The 18322-nt window shown below is 40.4% G+C and overlaps 2 protein-coding genes across 13 annotated transcripts in view; both read left to right on the top strand.

Annotated features, from left to right (window-relative positions):
* The window catches only part of INIP (INTS3 and NABP interacting protein), a 230722-nt gene extending 226170 nt beyond the window's left edge, over window positions 1-4552 (top strand). The window contains exon 7 of the mRNA XM_055790327.1: window positions 4542-4552. The gene's annotated coding sequence lies outside the window, so the exon portion shown is untranslated. The remainder of the gene's footprint in view (window positions 1-4541) is intronic.
* An 11485-nt stretch (window positions 4553-16037) lies between these two features.
* SUSD1 (sushi domain containing 1) overlaps window positions 16038-18322 on the top strand; it is a 52385-nt gene continuing 50100 nt past the window's right edge. For 4 of the 12 annotated variants that reach the window (XM_055790880.1, XM_055790881.1, XM_055790883.1 and 1 more), the window contains exon 1: window positions 16038-16395. In XM_055790880.1, coding sequence (XP_055646855.1) covers window positions 16314-16395 — 82 coding nt within the window. In that variant the 5' untranslated portion in view covers window positions 16038-16313. Of the gene's footprint in view, window positions 16396-16987; window positions 17190-18322 lie in introns of those variants that run through there. The other 8 variants (XM_055790876.1, XM_055790885.1, XM_055790886.1 and 5 more) reach the window with 3 other exon arrangements.

Consider the following 18322-nt stretch of genomic DNA (forward strand, 5'->3'; position numbering starts at 1 on the left):
GAACTTTAGTGATGTCTGATTGTATTTTTAAAAGTTAAATTTAATTTTAAGAGATTTTTCTTTCTAGTATTTACTTATCCACCTTTTAAAAAGGTATTCTCAAAAATAACATTTACTTCTAACTACTGCAGAATTTTGTTTCTGAGAATTTCTACTAAATGGTTTTGCCACAAATTCATTTTGTTTTTTCATTAATCTGTATGAATTGTGTGACTTTTTTTCTATCTTTCTAGAAGAAACAGCATGTTTCTACCATAAACTGAGTATACTGGAGTACAATGTTTGAATTTTCTCTCTGAATTATTTTTGTAAAACAGTCAAGATGCTAGTTTCCCTTCTTTTAATGTATGTGAATTAGAGGTGCAGCAGCCAATCAAGTAACAATGGTGCCAGTTCTCTGCGCTGCAACAAAAGTGTGCAATTTGACAGTAGATAAAATGCTAAGTACATATGTAGCTTTAAGTGCTGTGTAACACAAATAAAAATTAAGAATGTATTATTTACCAGAAAGTTAAATTGGCTTAGGAATAACGTTATCTTTGGGATTTGAGATAGTTAATTTGATGAAGTTTGAACCATTTTTTTTAAATTCATGAAAGTAAGTAATTATATGGTGCAAGAACACCATATTAAAAATTGTACTAAAGTGCAGTTGTAAATGGGCTTGTTCATTTGCATGGGCCCTTTTTCACCAAGATACTTAATTCTACTTCATGTCTATGTTTTACCTTGTTAGCAGTCACATTGTTATCAATGAAAGAGAATCTTGATGGGCTGGGACGCATTCCTTGTTTAACATTGCACATAAATTGGCTTGATAATACCTAGGTCATTATCTATAAAATATGCATGGTCGCTTTTCTTAAAAATTACTACTGCAGGGGAGAAGAATCGTACTAGATCTGGATGTAACTCTAAAGCAGGAAAAAAATTAGCCTTAAATTTGAGAGCTAATATTGGCACATACTGTATCAGGAGCAATACATATACTGTCTGTGTAATATGTTATATGTGCATACAAACATGTGAATCACATGCATTTTATTTTATTGACTCTGACAGCAGAAAATGGGAAAGCTTAATCAAATGTAAAGGGATGAGGGCCTCTGACATTTTCTCAAAAAGAGAAAGGAATAATTTCTCAGTTTAAACTTCATGTTAAAGCATAGCTAATGTCAGCTCTGGACTGCAGTTTGAAATGTAGAAGCCTACTGTTGAATTAACAGAAATTTACTATTTTTTTAATTTAAGAAAAGTCTAGGTTTTGGATATCTCTGATGTTTGCTTTTTGGTTTTGTGAAACATTTATCATATATCTTTTTTTAATTCTCTTTTGTTGTTCTGTTTCAGCAGTTGAATTATTCTTGTCAACTTACCTAGAATTGCGTGTATATTAAAGATACTGCCTCTTAGGGAGATCTACATTTACAAGAAGTACAGACAGGCTTCAAAACTAACAGTACGTCTTAACCTTTGCTTAACAGAATGAAGGCACTAGTTAAGACTAGTTTATCTCATTCAGTGTTCTGTCTTGAATAATTAAAAGCAAAAGCATAACCCCTTGTTTATCTTAATGTATTGTTAGTGAAGGATCAAGATGAAAGGAATAATTCTTGTACTTTGTGCTTGACTCATTAGTTCCTGGCTGCAAGAGCACAGTTGCATCTCAGTTCTTGATTCTCTAAAGAATATATGAACAGATCCCTCGATATCTGTGAAAAGAGCAGGATTTGGGAAAGAATGTGAGTATTCTACAGATTCTTACAATGATGTAGGCTGGAAAGGAACCTCTAGGGGCTTTAATCCTATCTCTCACTCAGATTAGGGCCAACTTCAAGCAGTTGCTCAGAAAATTGCCCGGTTAAGTTTTCAGTATTTCCAAGAATAGAGATTTCACAAAAATCTCTGTCCTTCTCACTGGTCCAAGGTTTTACTGCTCTCATTGTGATTTCCCCCCCACTAATACGTAGTTAGGCTTTAAACAAACTGCATCCTACATCTATTGACTTTTGCCCTGTTAACTGTGCAACTCCCATGAAGATTCTGGCTCCTTCTTCTCTATACTGTGGCCTTAAGTTGTTAAAAGATAAATTAATGAATTTTAATTTGTGAAGTACCTGGTAATGCGCATAGTGTAATCTGGAATCTTTAAACCACTAGTGGTTATACCCTGACTACAAGTACTGGAAATGGCTGAGGGTACAGTTTTCTGTCCACAAGTCAGCTCTGGGTTACCTCTAGCACCATTTTTTTTGGTGGATGCACACTTGGTTCTAAGTGCAGTGAGCCTTTTCCACAACCTAGGAGCAGCTTTGTGCATTTTCAAATGAGCTGTGATTTGTTGTAGAATGGTAGAACTTTTGCTGCTTTGAATTTCTTGAAATGTTTTTGAACATCAGATCAAATATCTGAAACTTTGATTCAGAATTTGACTTGGTTGCCTTGTCTGCTGATCCTGTCAGTTGCAGTTTTCTTGTGCACTAGTAGATTGAGGTCCTTTTTATGTCTAAGATGTGCTACATAGCTGAGGAGATTTGCCCATATGTCACATTTTCTTATTACAGATGGCAAACCAGTGTTTGTATGCTGAGAAGACTGTTTGTGTTTGTTATAACACTGCCAATGTGGTTTGGGTGATCAAACATCTTGCCCTCCTTTAATTCATAGGAAAGTGACGAGTACTTTTTTTATAAGGCATGTGGATCTACGACTTGTCATTGTATGCCGTTATCTCTTACTGCTGTTGTTCAAACAAGAGGTCAGCTGATTACGGAAGTGTTGTTTTGCCTTTACCTTTTGCCCTGGAATGTTGTTAACTAAAGCAGGGCTACCAAACATGGTGGTATTGTCATTATGCTGGAAGGATACTGGTTGGATTGCACAGAACTTTTTTCTTCAAATTAACTTTATCTTCTAACTGTCTTCTGAAGATTTGTTTGTTATATACAAGACTGTTTGCCTGGTCTTTTTAAAGCTAACACTAACAGTTAGGAATTTTTTTCTTTGATTTCAAGAAACAAGGGAAAAATTCTGAGGTATTTTACTTCAGGGTTTTATTCGGGGAGGGGCAGATAGGGGATGGGAACAAAATTGGATGAAAGTTTATGTGCCTTCAGTAGTTTTACATGTAAGGTTTTTTCATATCTGTTGCTGTTTGAAGTATAATCATACTATTTTTGGGGGGGGAGGGGGGAGCAGGAATGTATTTATATTGTTAAAAATGAATATTGTTCACTGACTATATAAGACATGAATTACAGCTGTTTCAATACAGACTTAATTATCCCTCTGTCTTTACCATGGCAGTTTTTGTCTTTTGTACTGCAATATGCAGGAATCCAAGCATAACCCATATTTCCAACTTCAAATAGTAATGAAGTGTTGTGTCTGGAGTAGTCACAAAGAAATTAAATGATTCGATAGTTGAAGGTCCTTAACAGATGAAGAACGCTTTTACCATAGCAGGCTGTCATCACTGTAAGCAGTTTTTAATTCTTGGTAACTGTACATTGCTGATGAGTGGGAAGCTACCACTTATGTATTTAGTGAAATTTAACCACTTTCCAATTATTTTTGAGCATGTGTATTGGGCCTGGCTGAGCCCCACAGCATCCCTCACCGTGCTGTGCCTGCACTGGTAGCTGGAAAGGCGGTGGTAACACGCCGGTGTTTTGGCTGCTGCTGAGCAGCGCTCGCACAGCACCAAGGCTGCCCCTTCAGCCTTCCCCCCGCCCCCATTAGGCTGGGGGTGGGTGAGATCTCGGAGGGGACACAGCCAGGACAGCTGACCCAAACTGACCAAAGGGATATTCCACACCATATGACATCTGATCAGGTATAAAAGCTAAGAGAAAGGAGGAGGAAGGAGGGGGGCATTTGTTTTTGGCAGTGTTTGTCTTCTGGAGCAACAGCTATGTGTACCGAAGCCCTGCTTCCTGGGAATGGCTGAACATCATCTGCTGGTGGGAAGTAGAGGGTAACTTCTTTTGTTTCCCTTCAGTTCCACACATTTGAGTTTTGCTATTGCTTAATTAAGCTGCCTTTTATCTTTGACCCACGAGTTTTTTTTCATCTTATTTTCTCCCTGCACTGTTCTGCGGAGGGGGGGGATGACAGAGCGGCTTGGTGGGCCGCTGGCATCCAGCCAAGGCCAATCCACCACAATGTTACCCACTTTCTGCAAAAGTTCACCCTAGAACTGCAGCAGCACAAGACAAAGGTAGCTAGCCAAGCAGATTCCTGCATCAGAACATAACTCTCTGACCAAAACCTGACTGTTCTGGTTTTACTGAGTAATTTTCCACAAAACTGAGTTTTCTGTCACGCTCCTTTCTAATGGGAAGACCCAATGCAAAGTAACCTTTACTTGAGACTACTATTGGTGGATGAAACACAGTGGCAAATGAGATCGCAATGTGAACCAAATGGTGTGAGAGAAGGCAAAAGGTTAATGGACAACGTTTAGTACTGCATTCAAGACACACAGAGCTCGGCTAAGAATTGCTGACATTCCCTCATTTTACATGATCTATTCATAAAAGTTGCCTTTCAGTTTATAAAAATTTCCATCTAGTGCAAGAAAATGCTGTAAATATTTGTAACATCATGCTTTGTTTTTCTCTTTAACCTGGCAAAAAGTGTTTTGGGGAACAAATGGAAGTGTAAGGTGTTTTTATATAAACCCCCAATTGTTTTGTATATTTCAATAAGCAACAGCTTTAATTTGTAAAGCATCTTCTGGTATTGCATAAAAAGGTTTCCATGCCTGTTGAGAGGACTTAAAGCCAAAAAGAAGATGCAATATTAAAGAAACCTGTTTTCTGACTGTGGTGTAGGTAGTTAATTTGATTTTGTTTATACTGCATTATACTATGTTTCTTTTAGGTTAGTGTATTTGCTGGCTACTTGGTCTATACCTGACTCTTTTCCTAACTCTAGGAACTTTAATTTTGTTCCATGCCTTTTAATAAATGCCATTACAGCTGTACTCACTTAAGTTTTCCTGTGTTCCTGTCTGATGTGTTTGTTTTTTTCTTGTGTTATAATTATGCAGCTAATTTTTATTTTACTTTCTTTAGCATGCATGACCATCTAAGCAAAGGGGTTTTTATATCGAAAGTATTTTAAGGGGACTAATGCAAATCTTCAACAAAAGTTGAAGTTCAGCAACACCTAAACTTCCCCCTGAGCAGGGCAGTAATTTTCATTTTTCAGAACAGAAATATATTCTACAGCCCTGAGCCAATACAGCAGTAGAACACTGCTTAATTCTTTGAGACAGGGATGAGGGACATCAAGCCTTGGGGTCTCATCAGTAAGAATTCTTTTGTTTCTTCTCTTACCGTGCTGAACTTTTCTCTAGCCTTAGGATTCAAGCTTGTATCGTTTGCACAAAGATATAAAAAAATGTAAATAGTAGCTGAAAAAGATGGTCAGCTTTCAGCTTCCTGTTTCTCAACTTCCTTGTCAATTGCTTTTCTGCTTGTCTTTCTGTGTATTACACAACACTAATTAGGCCCTTTTATTCTTGTATCCAAAATTTGAGATTGATGGTAAACAGGCAATAGTATTAAGCAATAGATACAAGTATGTGGATGATGTGGGGAGTGCAGCACCTCTTTCTGAGCTAAAATTCTCAACCAATCTGACAAGGATTAAATGTCTGCCACCAAGTCCAAGCCTAGCAGGTCTTGAAGAATCTGAGGTCTCCGACATGCACTTAATGACTGCCGGTGTCTCGGGATTAGGACTACAGCACTGATCAAATCTGTGCTACTACCAATCTCTGAATAAAGATGCTTTTGCAGGAACAAAAATCTAACTCAGTTTAGACTGTACTGCAACTTTCAGCAAAATGCTTATTCTCCGAAGGCTAGCTATGTACTGCCCAAGTGTAACTCCTGATTTTGTCCTTGATACTTAAATATTTGCTGAGCATTCTGGAGAAATTACTAGCTCTTGGTGGCCAAAATGTGGCTTCTTTATTTATTTTGGCCAAGTCTGCCTGAGGAAGTGTGGTAGGAGAGTGGACTTCCTACCTGTCTTCTCCTTAATGAAAAAGTAAAACTTCCTCTTTAACCAAAAAATAAATACCATCTCAAATTCTTGTCTGATGCTGTTGTGCTCCTGTAATATAGTGGCAAGTAATTATTTTTCTGTAAGTAGTTAACATAAGTGTACATCTTGGAAAATAAAAAATCACTTTTAAATAGCATGGATATAAAATTTTTCATACCAGAATTTGTTCTGTTACTTACAAGCTGAGACAGAAAGGGCAGTAACTGGTGAATTTGCCAACGGATAAGATCTCATATGGTTTGGATCAGTCCCAAAAGATTACTCTACTGCCCCAGGGCTTGCCCATTTACAGAGCTGGAAACAGGACAATACATGTTATAAAAATAAACTAAAAATACCCTCTTGCATTTTCCTTAAGTGTGCTTGGATATTTGGCCTTGAGTTCTTCAGAGTATAGCGGATGAGTATAAGTATGTGTAAACAAAAGGTATGAAAGTGGAAGTCATGTAGTAGAATATATAGGTGAGAGGAAGCATGGGAGGTATAGGCAGAGGGGAAAAGAGACCTTGGAGGAACGAATCCTCCCAGAGACCATTTGCAGACCAATGCCTTTGATGTTAAAAGATAAACTCTGCTCAGATGCTGCAAAAAACAAGGGAAATTGTCCATTGACAATGAGGACAAACCGCTTTAGTGTAGTGTAGGGTAGCAACATGAGTTGCCTGACTCCAAAAGGAGAGTAATACTTTCATCTCAAGTTAGTGATCATTCCCAGTCCTTAATATTTACTGCTTAGTCCAAGTAAGTTTATCAGGGACACCCTTTTAGATCTTGTTTTTTATTTCCAGTCTACTTCAAGTACAGCTGGTCAGTGTCCACCTGAGAGAATCTTAGCCTTTAATGCAAGCATTAAAAATTATTTGGTTGAAAAGCAAAGACTTATCTTCTGTGGCAGCTACATTAAATGTACTGTGTAAAGTAGTTTTCCAGCTATGATTTAACTGGTTCTGTCATGTGTGCTATATATTACTTGTATGAGGAAGGGTGTATAACAGTTTTTATTGAGAGTTTTGTATGTTGGATTTTTCCTGCTCCAGAGCCCACCTCGGTCTGAAAAGCCAGATTATTCCATGTTTGGAAAGTTTTTTTTTAAAAAAGAGGACTGACTGAAGGCTATTGCACAATGCAGCAGGCTAGTAGCTCTGTGCTTGGATATAGTTCCTGTTTCTGCCTTGTGATGGTGGTACCTGGTACACACCTAGAGAGCTTATTTGCAAACACTGTTTGGTGGCTAAGTACTGCCTTTAAAAACAAAAACGAAGCTTTTTTTAAAAAAAGCATTATCTTAACACAGAAATGATACAAGGCTATCTCAAAATACAAAGAAATTATGATAAGTCTTTGTTCAGTACTATGAATTCCATTGATGATCTGGGAAAACTGTAGCTCCATAAACTATTTTAGTCACAGCAATGTGGGTGGGTGCTTGGAGGGAGGGTTGGGGGTTCTTTTCTAATCAAAAACTTTCAGTTAAGTATTGACAAAAAGTTGAGATTGTCAGGTTTAGTTCTCCCCAAAGAGCATGGCAATGTCAGTCGCTGGTTTTTCAGCATTTCTAACCTGTTCATTCCTTCCCTCCCCTCTTATTTCCAATTCTCTCCCACGGCCAAATTGCTCAAAAGTAGTATGAGATTTAAAAGCAACAATACAGTGTGTTTAGCAAACTGTCATTCCTGTATGCACAGAATCTGACTCATCTGCTCAACAGATTGGGAAATACCTTATGAATTTTGTAACTATGGTTCCTCATTTTACAAAGCTGTGAGAGTAGTTTTTCTGTTTAAGAGCAAAGTAAGTTTCTGAAAAGGGTTTGCTGCCTAAGTACTATATCACTTCTGTCAACTGAAAGTTGTTTCTACGTCTTCCTTCATATATGAAGTTTGCTTGTGTTACATACTCTTTTCCTTTCTGTGTGTGTATGTTTTCAGCATGACTGGATGGCTTAGAATTCTCCCTTGCTGAGGCTTTGATTATCTTGTCAAAAGTATAAAGCATTCACGCTGTTTCTGTATGTGTTTCAAGAAGTTTACCCTCTTCCTCAGAGCCTTCATTAGTCTGTCAGATACTGAACTGGTCGAAGATTTTGATAGGAGACCTATCCCAACTATTGGGTGCCTTCCCTTTCAACAGTAATTGACAATACATTATGCTATTTGAGTTCCTGAGTTTAAACATCTCCCAGGATAAGATCTTTCAGTGTTGATTCATCCACAGGGATATAAAAGTTAATACATAACACCATGCTTCCTGATGCTAAGACTTGTTAAGGCATAAATGTCGTTGTCTTTCTGCGCTGGGTTGGCAAGTCACTGTCTGCCTGTCACAACATGGCCTGGGGTAATTTCACCTTCAGGGCATGCTATGTATGCTTGCAAGATTCCCAAAGTACATCCTGGAACTCTTTATAGAGCCCTTTATTCAGGATTCATGCAGGACTATGACTGCTGCTTCTGTAATTGTTTTTCTTTGAGGAAGGTATTCAGTTACTGTGCATCTTTTTCTTTAGCTGTTACACAAGCTGCTTATTCTACAGGGCTTTGATTCTCTCAACTTTATATTATGGGAAGATTATATTTTTCACTTAGTTTTTATTTTGATGCATCAGATTTTAATCAAGGCCCTTGAAAAATACCCCCTGGTGTTTTAAAGACTGGAAGGAAGTGTAAAATCACTTAACCTGGATCTTAATGCACAGTGTTATATTATTAAGACACTTATAAATTAGGATATTTGGTTTACGTACTGTATAATGTCACAGACTACTTCAAATGGGTATGAAATAAATTCTGTAATTGTAATTAGACAGTGAGTTGATGTAGTACATAGCAAGAAAAAAACACTCAGCCTACCGCGGAACTCAACAGGCAGTAACCATTTAGTTCCCACAGACTTACATTATTCAAATCTCAAGTTCTTCTGGTGTATAGAAAGTTCTCCAAGAAGGCAAAAAGAGGATTAAGTGTGGGAGTAGCTCAGTAACTACTCCTTAGAGATGCGTAGTAGCCATATGTTGCCCATATCAAGTTTTGTTGTGGAGGGAGAGAGAAGTTTTTTTAATGTTTGCGGCTTTTCTATACACTTTTCTATGTAAGATTATATTTTTAATGGACTTTTTTTTGCCTACAGATTTAAAGGTTACAACTGACAATGCATTGCAAGACAAACTTTGATTTCTTCTGCAGATTGATCTATGGGTATTTTGTGTATTCAGACAAATTTCATTTGTCTCAGTTTCCCTCTTCATGATATCATCACAGGAGTTTTGAGAGGAATGTTGTGCATGACCAAAATCAGTTGCAATGCCTCTTCTGCAACTCAAAAATGTATTTTAATTACAGGATCAGAAAAGTAGTCTAGGTAAAGCACTTACTGGTGTATTGTATGCTTACTGATTGCCTTGTCCAGATTAATTTTGGGGGAATATTCTAGAATGCAAGTTGCCCATGCATTCCTCAGGAGGATAAGCTACAATAGATTTAAAACATGCCCAAAATTTTTATTCTGGATCTTAAATATTTACTGTAGGTCCAAGTGGTCGCTTTTATACACTTAGTGATCCTTCTATGCTTATTATTCTAAACATGATTATGTAAGTGAAAGTTGAATTGTTTTGAGTAAAGATTTTGTTGTTGTTTTGAGTAAAATATATGCTCAGAAATCTGGATTCCTAAGAACTGGAAAAGCTGCTGTTTGAGAAATGTTGTGCTGGATAGATCTGTCATTCAGAGGCCAGCAGAAAAGGACAGTTCATATGCAGTATATTTTAATTTCATGATAACCTGCAATAAAACACTTGCGTTGTCATTAAGGAGTGTTTTTTTCTGTACGAAGAGGAAAAAAATAACCGTAAAGGCAGAGTAGGTTATTTCTGAATTTCATCATTTCCAAGATGTAGCTATTATTTCTTAGGTACAAGGTAAATTAATAATGTCTATAGATGTTCCTACAGTTCTAATACGTATGTTGCGACGGAGGGAAGACACAGTCACCCAATATGAGTGATCAGCAGACTTCATTTATTGTGCCTTACAGTCACCTTTTATGCCTTGCTATAATTAGCTCATACATATTACAAAAGTTAAGCTCATTATTGGTTAGTTGCCTAAATACCAAGCCCGCCCCTAGTTTCTCTTCTGTAGTTTTCTGTTCCCACCCGCAACATTCTTTTCCCACCAAAATCTTCCTGTTACTGTGTAACAAGAACAGCCGAAGACAGTGTATTTTTGCTTTACTTCAGATAAGCTGAGAGCGATGTGCATTTCTGTCCAGCCAGCTAGACTATGTTTATGTGAACTTTTTCAGCTAGCCAGTTATCCACATACGTAGACATCTCTAAGTGTTTTTCTGCCAGCAATGCTTTGTTTTTTTCAAATATCTCACCATAACACTGATCACAATTAAGCAATAGCTTAGGTTCAAATACATTTTCCCTGTTCCCTAGCTATTGTGCCATCTACGGTGACTTCCTGCCTAAATTTTCAGATTAAAGCAGGAGTGATTACATTTAAAGAACAGTTTAATTTTGGAAGTATCTTCATTTGGAAATTCTTTAATCCTAGACAGTGCTTTAAAAAAAAAAAATGCTCTAAAAGCCAACAAATACATGTTTCAAATACTTGTGTTTTTGTGGACTGACAAGCAGTATCCCAAGGCCAGTACATACAAAAAGGCATTTTCAGGCACAGACCCTTTATCAGAGATGTACGCTAATCTCCCTAATTTGGGGTCTACATAAAATGAAACAATTGACAAGTCTAGTTGTGTGAGTCTTTTCCTCCAAATTTTTAGGACTCTTGAGAATGTGAACACCTGTCTCCCAAATACTTTCTTTTGCTTTTATAGAGAAGTTTCCGTCATCTTCCAGCATAACTCTGATCCCTAATTTTTATTTAGGTACTATTGACTGACATGTACTGTGTTCATGGTGGGGAGAAGCAGTTAGTAGACAAAATCCCAGTAAAGGTCAATGATTTTGTCATTTAGCTACTGTATTTTTGTGGTGCAATAACAAATGTTCAGTACTAGACAGAATTCAACCTTTAATTACTGTGGCAAGTAGTCTCTTGTTGCCAATCAATTTCTGGACAGCAGCATTATTGATAGACTTGAAGAGTCTTGTGGGAATATTGTAAACTATTTGAAGATAAACAGGGCTGTCAGCCTTGCCATTAATATTAAAAAAAAACCCCAACAACAAAAACCAAACAAAAAGCCCCCAAAGCACCAACTAGGTGACCTTCTATTGCCCAAGAAATGTCAATCTTATGTCTTTATTACAATTTATGACAATATAACAAATGTCATCACCCAGGTTCTTTTTCTTTTCTGATTGCCAGTAAATGAATTGAGTTATACCTAATCAAATTTTGAAGGACCAAAGAGCAGACCTCATGCTGTGTTGTAACCAACAAAAGCACCCTCTTTTTGTACGCCAAACATGAATGCATAATGGTATGAAACTGAAATCCAGCTCATCCTGCTGGCTTTGTGTTCCCAGAGTCTAAAAATGCAGTAACTTGAGGTGCTTTCTAATTAAGATAACAACAGTTTCTTTTAACTGGATAAACAGCATGTGAAAGCTGCACTGCCTACAACTCAGGGAGTGAAGGTCAAGGTATTTACTATGAAAGGCTTGGTTATCAGATTCTTCTCTTGCCCATTACAAAGTGTTGATGCAAATATGAGATTCCTAGGTGGCAAGAAACAGTTGGTCTGTAGGGAAAGAAGCTGTGGGAAAAGAACCCCCAGGTGCCTGAAAAGGTAGAGGAGAACTGCTTATAGTGTCTAGTCAACATTTGATTTTGCCTTCTTATAAGATATGTGTATGGATTTTTTTTATTTTCATAGATAATATAGTTTGACAAGTGCCAGTATTTCCCATTTAATGATTATAGGACTTCTAGACTGATCTTGCCTCAAAATACAGCAAAGCTAATGGTAAGAGAGGGATAATACAGTCAGTGGGATTTGGTTTTCTTCCTGTACCTATAAAAGAAACTATAATTCACTGTTGACTTATCTATTTGTTGTTATTAAGATTTGTGCAGCTGCAATAGGAAGACCAGCACCTCTGTGGATAAGCTTGGGGAGCCTAGCAGAGCAGGAAGCATTAGGCTCATTGCACAATTCTTTCTCTTCTGATTTTAGCAGTTATTCTAAGATTAGTCTGTTCATCTATCTGGAGTTAAGAAAGTGACAAGACTTTTTTTTTTTTTTTTAATCCTGTATGAAGGGGGTGCTGTTACTCTTTTTTTCTTTACTTTTCCTTAGTGACTTTCTGCCTCTCTCAACTATTGCCTTCCATCAGCATAGCCCTCAAAACAATGACAGAGCTTGTGTATGATAGCATGGAACAATCAGAAGCAATGACTAGTCAGCAGCCTTCTTCCGTGATATTCCAAGATCCAGCAACATTAGGATGCTGCCCCATAAAGTGATTGACACTAAGTCCTTGTGGTTTACAAATTGGAGCAGACTGTGGTGACATCAAAGTTTCTATCTGAGAAGTTGACATTGCAGCATCTCATATCCACTTATATAGTATTAAGCCTCAACAAACCTATGTAGGAATATTACCTCAGTTTCACATTTAAGTGGGGGTGAGAAGTGAAGAGAGGCAGAAAGGGGTTATCTTATCAAAGGTCACAGTGAGTTTGTGGCAAAGCTCAGTTTAGGCTCCTACTCGTATGCTAAAACCCACAGATAGCAGCCCTTTTGCTCTGTAGAACTGCTTTTCTGATTAGCAGCAACTGTCAGCAGGCTTTATCACCTACCGTGCTCTAGCTACGAGATGTATATGGCATGCTCTGATGTCTGTTTCATCCAGGGCCTATCCTCCAGGGAAATTGTATAGGAGCATTCAATATTTAAGGTTCAAGTTTAGGTATCTCTCACTAATTCTTTTGCAGAAATTCTGCTTCTTGACTTCATTTGTCAGGAGTTGAGACAGTGTCATAGGGGCATCTAAGAGTACAGACAGAATTGCTGCAAACAGCTTGAGAGGTAGTATTTCCTTTGTAGCAAAAGTCATTACAAGAAGATGCTTTTCTTCCCTAAAAAAAAAAAATAAAAATACTGATGCGTTTTCATTAGAAGCTGAAGAGGGTAAGCCAATTTTTCAGTTATTTCTGCTTCACAATTGCTGTGCTTATTCTGGAAATTAAGTGGATAACCAGAAACCAGTTATTAATCTGATTAAATAGGCAAGAGAGGCAGAATTCAGATGGAAGGAACCTTCCATCAGGTTGTAGTTACTCTTTTCATTGATAGCTGGAAAGAAGTGCTTGGTAGCAATATGTCTGAGAATGCAACTGCATTATGAATAGCTGAGTTATCTGTTAACAAGGATGAATTACATTTATTCACTCTGAAGATGTTTGCTGTGTCTTTAAAAATATGTTTGCTGAAAAAGCCATTAGTATCAAATATTTTGTCTTTATATGTAAGAATATGTAGCATAATCTATGCCAAACATCCTTACAAGAAGAATGTGTTTTAGATGACATAGTAACATTCACTTTCTGCAAAGGAGACAGAACAAATACAGACAGCTGGGGCAATGTTTAATCCTGCTTGCCTTTCTGATTTTCAATTATCTCCATTTAGACAGCTGCAAGGAAAAAATTGCACAGGAAACTTCCAAGTGTCTCTGGATATATTCAATTGCTTTGACCATCGCAACTATTTTCTTTATCACAAAGAAGAGAAATGGAAGCAAATAGTGGTACAGATGCCTTCAGGGTAGTGAGATTTAATTCTGGCAGGGACAAAGGAAACATTCTCATTACAAACTAGGTCCTTCAAATTTGACAGTGGAAACACCCTGTCAAGAACAGAAAATCTATGTGAATATTATCCTGTATTTTCATTACACATTTTGCATGAATTACACTAGATTTGTCTAAGCTGTAAGGATCAGCATGTTGGGACACTGATCTGTCTTACCCTCCTGAATCTTTGTCTTCCTAAATGAATTAGCTGACAACCTGGGCAGGTGACGTCAGGGCACAAGTGATCTATGACTCATGTCAGTGGCTGATTCAAACCTGGGTCCAGATCATTGTGCTGGTTTTGGCTTTTGGGAGTCTGTTGTGAACTGAAGAAAGACGTAACAATTTAACTAAAAGTTAAATTCAACCTTAGATTACCATTTTCAGATTACAAAGCGAAGTACTGGAACAGATTGCTTAGGAATGCTGTGAATTTTACATCACTGTCACTATGAAAAACAAGTTAGACAAGTATGTCAAGAATCATTTATGTAGAGTTGATCTTGTAGAACAGAAAAACAGAAAAGATGACCTCTCAACATCTTTTATGACTGTGCTTTGAATTTAGATATGGAAGCAACATGTATGTAAAGTAGCCTTTGTGTGTCATTTTAATTATTTGGTTCTGAAGTATGTCTTAAACAGCAACTAATGGGCTGTTTAAGACATCCGAGACTGGAACAAAACAAGGTTTGTTTCAGTCTACATCCTGCATTTTCTTCAACTGATACACTTCCTTGTTACTTTCTTTAAAGAATGTTTATATTGCTTTTTTAAAAACTTGTTTTCTTTATAAATATAATGATGTATTTCTTCAGGCCTCCTGCCAAAGATACTTTGCTGTTTGCTGTGTGAGGTGTTTATAATTATGAACAGGTGTTCCCACTACTTTTTATAAAAAGAACAGTAGAAATTGCACTGATTACTGGGTCTGCAACTCAGTGGGGTGCTAAGGGAGAGAAATTATTTTCCATATCATTTTTAATATGCTGTGCAGAACAATTGCTCTCTGAATCATTCTGTATAAACTACATGCCACCATTGAGAATGAATGCCTCCAATGTCAGTAATTTAAGACAGAAATATGTAGTATTGACATCTGTAGCTTGTTACTCCAAAAGCAGGGCTGCTTGTGATCTAACTGGCCAGCGCTGAAGAATCAGGTCACTTTGTACCCTGGTCAAGATGAGTAAGGGTAGCAGAAGCTGGATAAAAACGTATACACTTAAGCAGGCAGAACAGTAGTTAAAATACACAGGGACAGACCAACTTACATAAATAAAAGTAAATAAAGCTGATTGTTTTATGAAACTGGGGTTTGTTTCTGTTGAAATCAGACACAGATTGGTCTTTGTCGTGGTAGCGCACCAGGAACAGGTGGGGCTTGTGTCACTCAGATGCAGTGGTGACGGAAGCCTTGTCTGTGCTAGCACTAAAGGGCACTGACATAACGCCAATGCAGCCAGTGAGCAAACCTCTGTCAGGAGGGTCCCTGGTGGCCCCTGGTGCACATCAAACGTGCCTGGATCCATCTTGCTGTTGGGCTGCCCCCATTCATCTCCTTGGCACTTCCCTACTGGAGTCACTGGGCGATGGCAGCTGCAAACACCCCCCCTTAGGCCACGCTCTGAAATTCAGGCTGGCAGTGCTGCAGGACCACCAGAAGCTGTCGGAGGGTCACCGTCCCCCGCAGCAGGAGCCTCCCCAGGCAGCACTGCCGGTACCGGTGACAGCACAGCTGTGGGCTTCGCCGGCGCCGCGGCCGAGGCCTGCACCGAGGAAGCGTCGCTCAGCGGCAACCCCGAGGGCCGGTGGCGTGTGGCCCCCCACCCCCGCGCCTGAGTACCGCGATCGGTGCCGACCCCGCCGAGCGGGGGGCAGCCCCCCCTGGCCCCTGCTCTCCGCGCCCCGGCCGGGGGTGCGGGCCGGGCCAGGGGGACCCCCCCCGACGGCGGTCAGGGAGCAGTGCGGCTGCCGCGCACAAACGGGCGTAGCCGCCTTCCCCAGGGATGGCAGATAACCCTTCCCGCCACATCTCCGGGCCCCGGACCCCGGCCGGCCGCTACCGACCGCAGCAGCCCTTATCGGCTCTGCCACCCGCCCGGCCGCGGCGGAGGCGGTGTCCTGGGGAAGGAAAGGGGCAGTGCCAGGGAAGATGTAAGAAACCGAAAAGGGAAGAAAAGCGAGGGTTTTAGGGCGAGGGATCTTCGGCCGAGGGAGGAAAGGGGCCTCGCTGAGGGCAAAGCCGGGGGGGGGGCCGCGGGCGCGGCGGCGGCGATAAGGGCCGCCAGCGGGTGCCCCCGCCCCGCCGGGAAGCAGGCGCTAGGGGCAGCGCGACGCCCTCGGCCCGGGGACCGCGGCCTCCCGCCCTCCCCTCGGGCCGCCCTCCCCTCTCCTGGCCGCGGGGAGGATGCGGAGGCAGCGGGGCCACACAGCACCTAGGGGCGCGGAGGCGGCGGCGGGGACATGAGTCCGGGGGGCGGCCGGGCGCTGGGGCCGCTCTTGCTGCTGCTGCTGGCGCTGCCGCAGTGCGTGGGGCGGTGGCGGGGTAAGTGCGGCCGCTCCCCGGGCCCCCGGCCGCACCCGGCGCCGGTCGCTGCGGGCCGCGGCTGGGCCGTGAGGGCGGCGCCCCTCGGGCGAGGCGGAGGAGGCGCGAAGGGGACGGCGGCGGCGGGACGAGGCGGGCTGCGGCGGGAGGAGCGCGGCCCGGCGGTAGGCGCCTGACCTGCCGGCACGGCGGCAGCCGGGCGTTGGTGGTGAGGTGGAGGCGGTGGCGGGCCGTGGTGGGCGGCTGCCCGGCGAGTGGTGAGGGCCATGGCGGCAGCGACCCCCGCACCTGCTGGGCGAGAGGGCCTGGCTGGGGCGGGAGCTGCGCCTGAGGGAGGGCTTGGCTGGTAGGGCTGGAACCGTGTGGTGACTTCGGTGCCAGAGTGAAAAATGTTATGGTACTAAGGGTAAGTAAGTCGTAAAGTTTCATCCGTAGTGGTTGGGGCTGGGGGGGGGTGGGGGTGACGACGATGACACGAGCCGTGTGTTATCTCCCGGAGCAGCAATCTGAGGAGGACACTCCCATGCCTTATCAGAAGATTGAGGTATCATGAGGAAGTTCTTACTGTGGCTGTGCGTGAATTTATTTTTCTGATCTAGGTTGGCTGCCGTTGCATGCTGACAGTTGCCTTCTGTCCCTGTTAGGAGCACACACTAAAGTATATAAAAGCATTGAGAGTTAGATGTAGGAATCAATGATGCTTCCCACAAGTCTGAAGGCACTCGGAAATGCCCTGTGAAGTAGAACTGAAATGCTGCGTGTGGAAGAGCAGTTTTATCACAGTGGTAAATTTGGTGCATAAAAAAAGCTGGCTGGAGTGTTTAGCTGCCCTCTCCTTCCAGTTACAGTTATGTATGTACACACTGTGTAAAGTTAGGCACAGTTTTGTCAAAAGCTGCTATATATGCAGTGACATTTGTATCCTGTAAGAACTGCACCATCTTTATCAGTCTTTGCTGTCTTAGAAGAGTAAAAATTTCCATACAGCTATGTGCGGCCTCATGAGATAACATCAGCATGTGCAGTATTAGTTTGATCTTTTAAAATGTAATAAGAGTGTAAGCATATCCATGCTTTGTCTACATTCAAGCCATCCATTCTGAGGTTTATAATTTGGAAAGTCAGTGCATGTATGAAGATAACAAAAAGAGCTTTCAAAAAATGGAGAGAAATGCATGTAACACACTAGAAGTATGAATACAAATGAGAGAAGCTCATATTTTATTACAGTCTCATGTATATTTATAGCCCTATCAAATTACAATAAATTGGGTTGTATATGATATGCTGCTAAACTACTTCTAATATAAAATGATTTCTAAAATGACTTTATTATAAGTGAAGTCACTGAAACCGTAAGGTCGTTGTAATGCCAGGGTGAAAAGTCTTATGTTAACTGAGGAGAAATTACTTTCACTGACTTTAAGTCATTTTCCTCCTGGAAGCATTCGCAACATCATTTTTACGAATAGCATTTATACCATATGCATGTTGATGATACAAAATACAAGTAGATGGATAAATAGCCCAAATGTCTATGCGTAAGTAATAGAAACAATAGAATAAATAAGGAAACAAAGACAAAAGGGAAAGAAAAGGAATATGGAGAAAAGATCAATGTTGGATGAAGCTGTTTATTATATGTCTCATAAGCCTTCCTAACTGCTGAAAAGCTGATTTGCTTGTTGTCAGAGACTAGATGGTTGGAGACAACTGGTGTAGTTATTTTGTTTAATCCTTTCTGTTTATTTTTTATCTTTGGTCTCTGAATACTACGGCTGTGGTTTTCTTGCAAATTTGAAAACGGGGTGGGAGGAGATAGCGTTTTATTCTATGTCTTTTAATCTGGATGTTATCCTCCATTCCTTGCCAGTTACCCATACCAGACCACCATTATGGTCCGCTTTAAAACAGAACAAAAAAAAGT

Source organism: Falco peregrinus, chromosome Z, assembly GCF_023634155.1.
Source record: "Falco peregrinus isolate bFalPer1 chromosome Z, bFalPer1.pri, whole genome shotgun sequence".
NCBI classification, from domain to species: Eukaryota; Metazoa; Chordata; class Aves; order Falconiformes; family Falconidae; genus Falco; species Falco peregrinus.